This window comes from Myotis yumanensis, unplaced genomic scaffold (assembly GCF_028538775.1).
Source record: "Myotis yumanensis isolate MYYU_CA2020_CCGP unplaced genomic scaffold, mMyoYum1.0.hap1 SCAF_10, whole genome shotgun sequence".
Taxonomy (NCBI): domain Eukaryota; kingdom Metazoa; phylum Chordata; class Mammalia; order Chiroptera; family Vespertilionidae; genus Myotis; species Myotis yumanensis.
This window is the reverse complement of record NW_027223761.1, coordinates 40,251,110-40,252,491: the sequence shown is the minus strand read 5'-3', so window position 1 is coordinate 40,252,491 and position 1,382 is coordinate 40,251,110. Positions and strand designations below refer to the sequence as shown.

The following is a 1,382-nucleotide window of genomic DNA, read 5'->3' as shown; positions in this document are numbered from 1 at the left end:
CTGCACATCTCCCACTGGGGATATGCCCGCAACCCAGGTACATGCCCTTGACCAGAATCGAACCTGGGACCTTTCGGTCCGCAGGCCGACGCTCTATACACTGAGCCAAACCGGTTTCGGCGAAAATCTTCATTTTTGCTTAAACTGATACTGATGCAGTTTCTTCCTTGTTCCTCTCAGGTTCTTCACCAGGGTTCTACCATGACTATTTGCAATGCCTCCCAGGGCCATCCTTCTTTCTTCATTCTGCAAGGCATTCCTGGGATGGAGGACAAACACAGATGGATATCTATCCCCTTCTCATCCATGTACTTCCTCACCATCCTTGGGAACTGCACCATCCTCTTCACCATCTCCACAGAGCGCTCCCTGCACAAGCCCATGTTCCTGCTCCTGTGCATGTTGGCCCTCACAGACCTAGGCATGTCCACAACCACCATTCCCAAGGTGCTCTGCATCTTTTGGTTTGGCCTGAGCAAGATCAGTTATGAGGGCTGCCTGGTCCAGCTGTTTTTCATCCACTCCATCTCTGCTTTGCAGTCTGCCATCCTAATGAGCATGGCCTTTGACCGCTATGTGGCCATCTGTGAGCCCCTGCGCTATGCCACCATCCTGTCCAATAGTCGCATTGGGCTCATTGGCCTAGTAAGTTTAGTGAGAGCCATCCTGTTCATTATGCCGATGCCCATCCTCCTTCAGAAAATGCCCTTTCATGCCAATCGTGTCATCCCCACCACCTACTGTGAGCACATGGCTGTAGTGAAGATGGTGTGTGTGGATACCACAGTCAACAGGATATATGGTCTAGTGGTGGCCTTGTTGGTTGTTGGGCTAGACATCTCAGCTATTGCCTCATCTTATGTGCTAATCATCCGGGCTGTACTGCGGCTCTCTTCTAAGGAAGCCCACCACAAAGCAGTTAACACCTGCACCACACACATCTGTGTCATGCTTATTTCTTACACTCCCTCGCTTTTCTCTTTTCTCACTCACCGCTTTGGTCGGGGCATTCCACCCCACATCCACACCATTCTAGGCAACCTCTACTTCCTTGTACCTCCAATGCTCAATCCTATTATTTATGGAGTGAAAACCAAGGAGTTTCAGGAAAAAGTGATCAAACACATATGCTGGAGGAAGGAGCCTATAACCATTACCCAGGGTCGGAATCCTGACTGATCATCCAGCATGGTAGGTCTGAGAGAAACAGGTTAAGTAGATTCAATTCCTGGGAGACTTGGCTAGTAGTAGAAATTGTCATATTGACAGATTAGCTGCCTGAATCATCTGAATATGATGCTAAGACACAAGAGACTACTTGCTCGCACTGATTCCAATGTCAGGCAATTATGAAAGGAATGACATCTGCTCTCCATACCTGA

The 1,382-nt window shown here is 48.8% G+C and overlaps 1 protein-coding gene across 1 annotated transcript; it reads left to right on the top strand.

Annotated features, from left to right (window-relative positions):
- Positions 1-201: 201 nt before the first annotated feature.
- On the top strand, positions 202-1,179 carry LOC139018403 (olfactory receptor 52P1-like). Its single transcript, XM_070427016.1, has one exon. The coding sequence runs from the start codon at positions 202-204 to the stop codon at positions 1,177-1,179; it is 978 nt and encodes a 325-aa protein (XP_070283117.1).
- Positions 1,180-1,382: the final 203 nt, after the last annotated feature.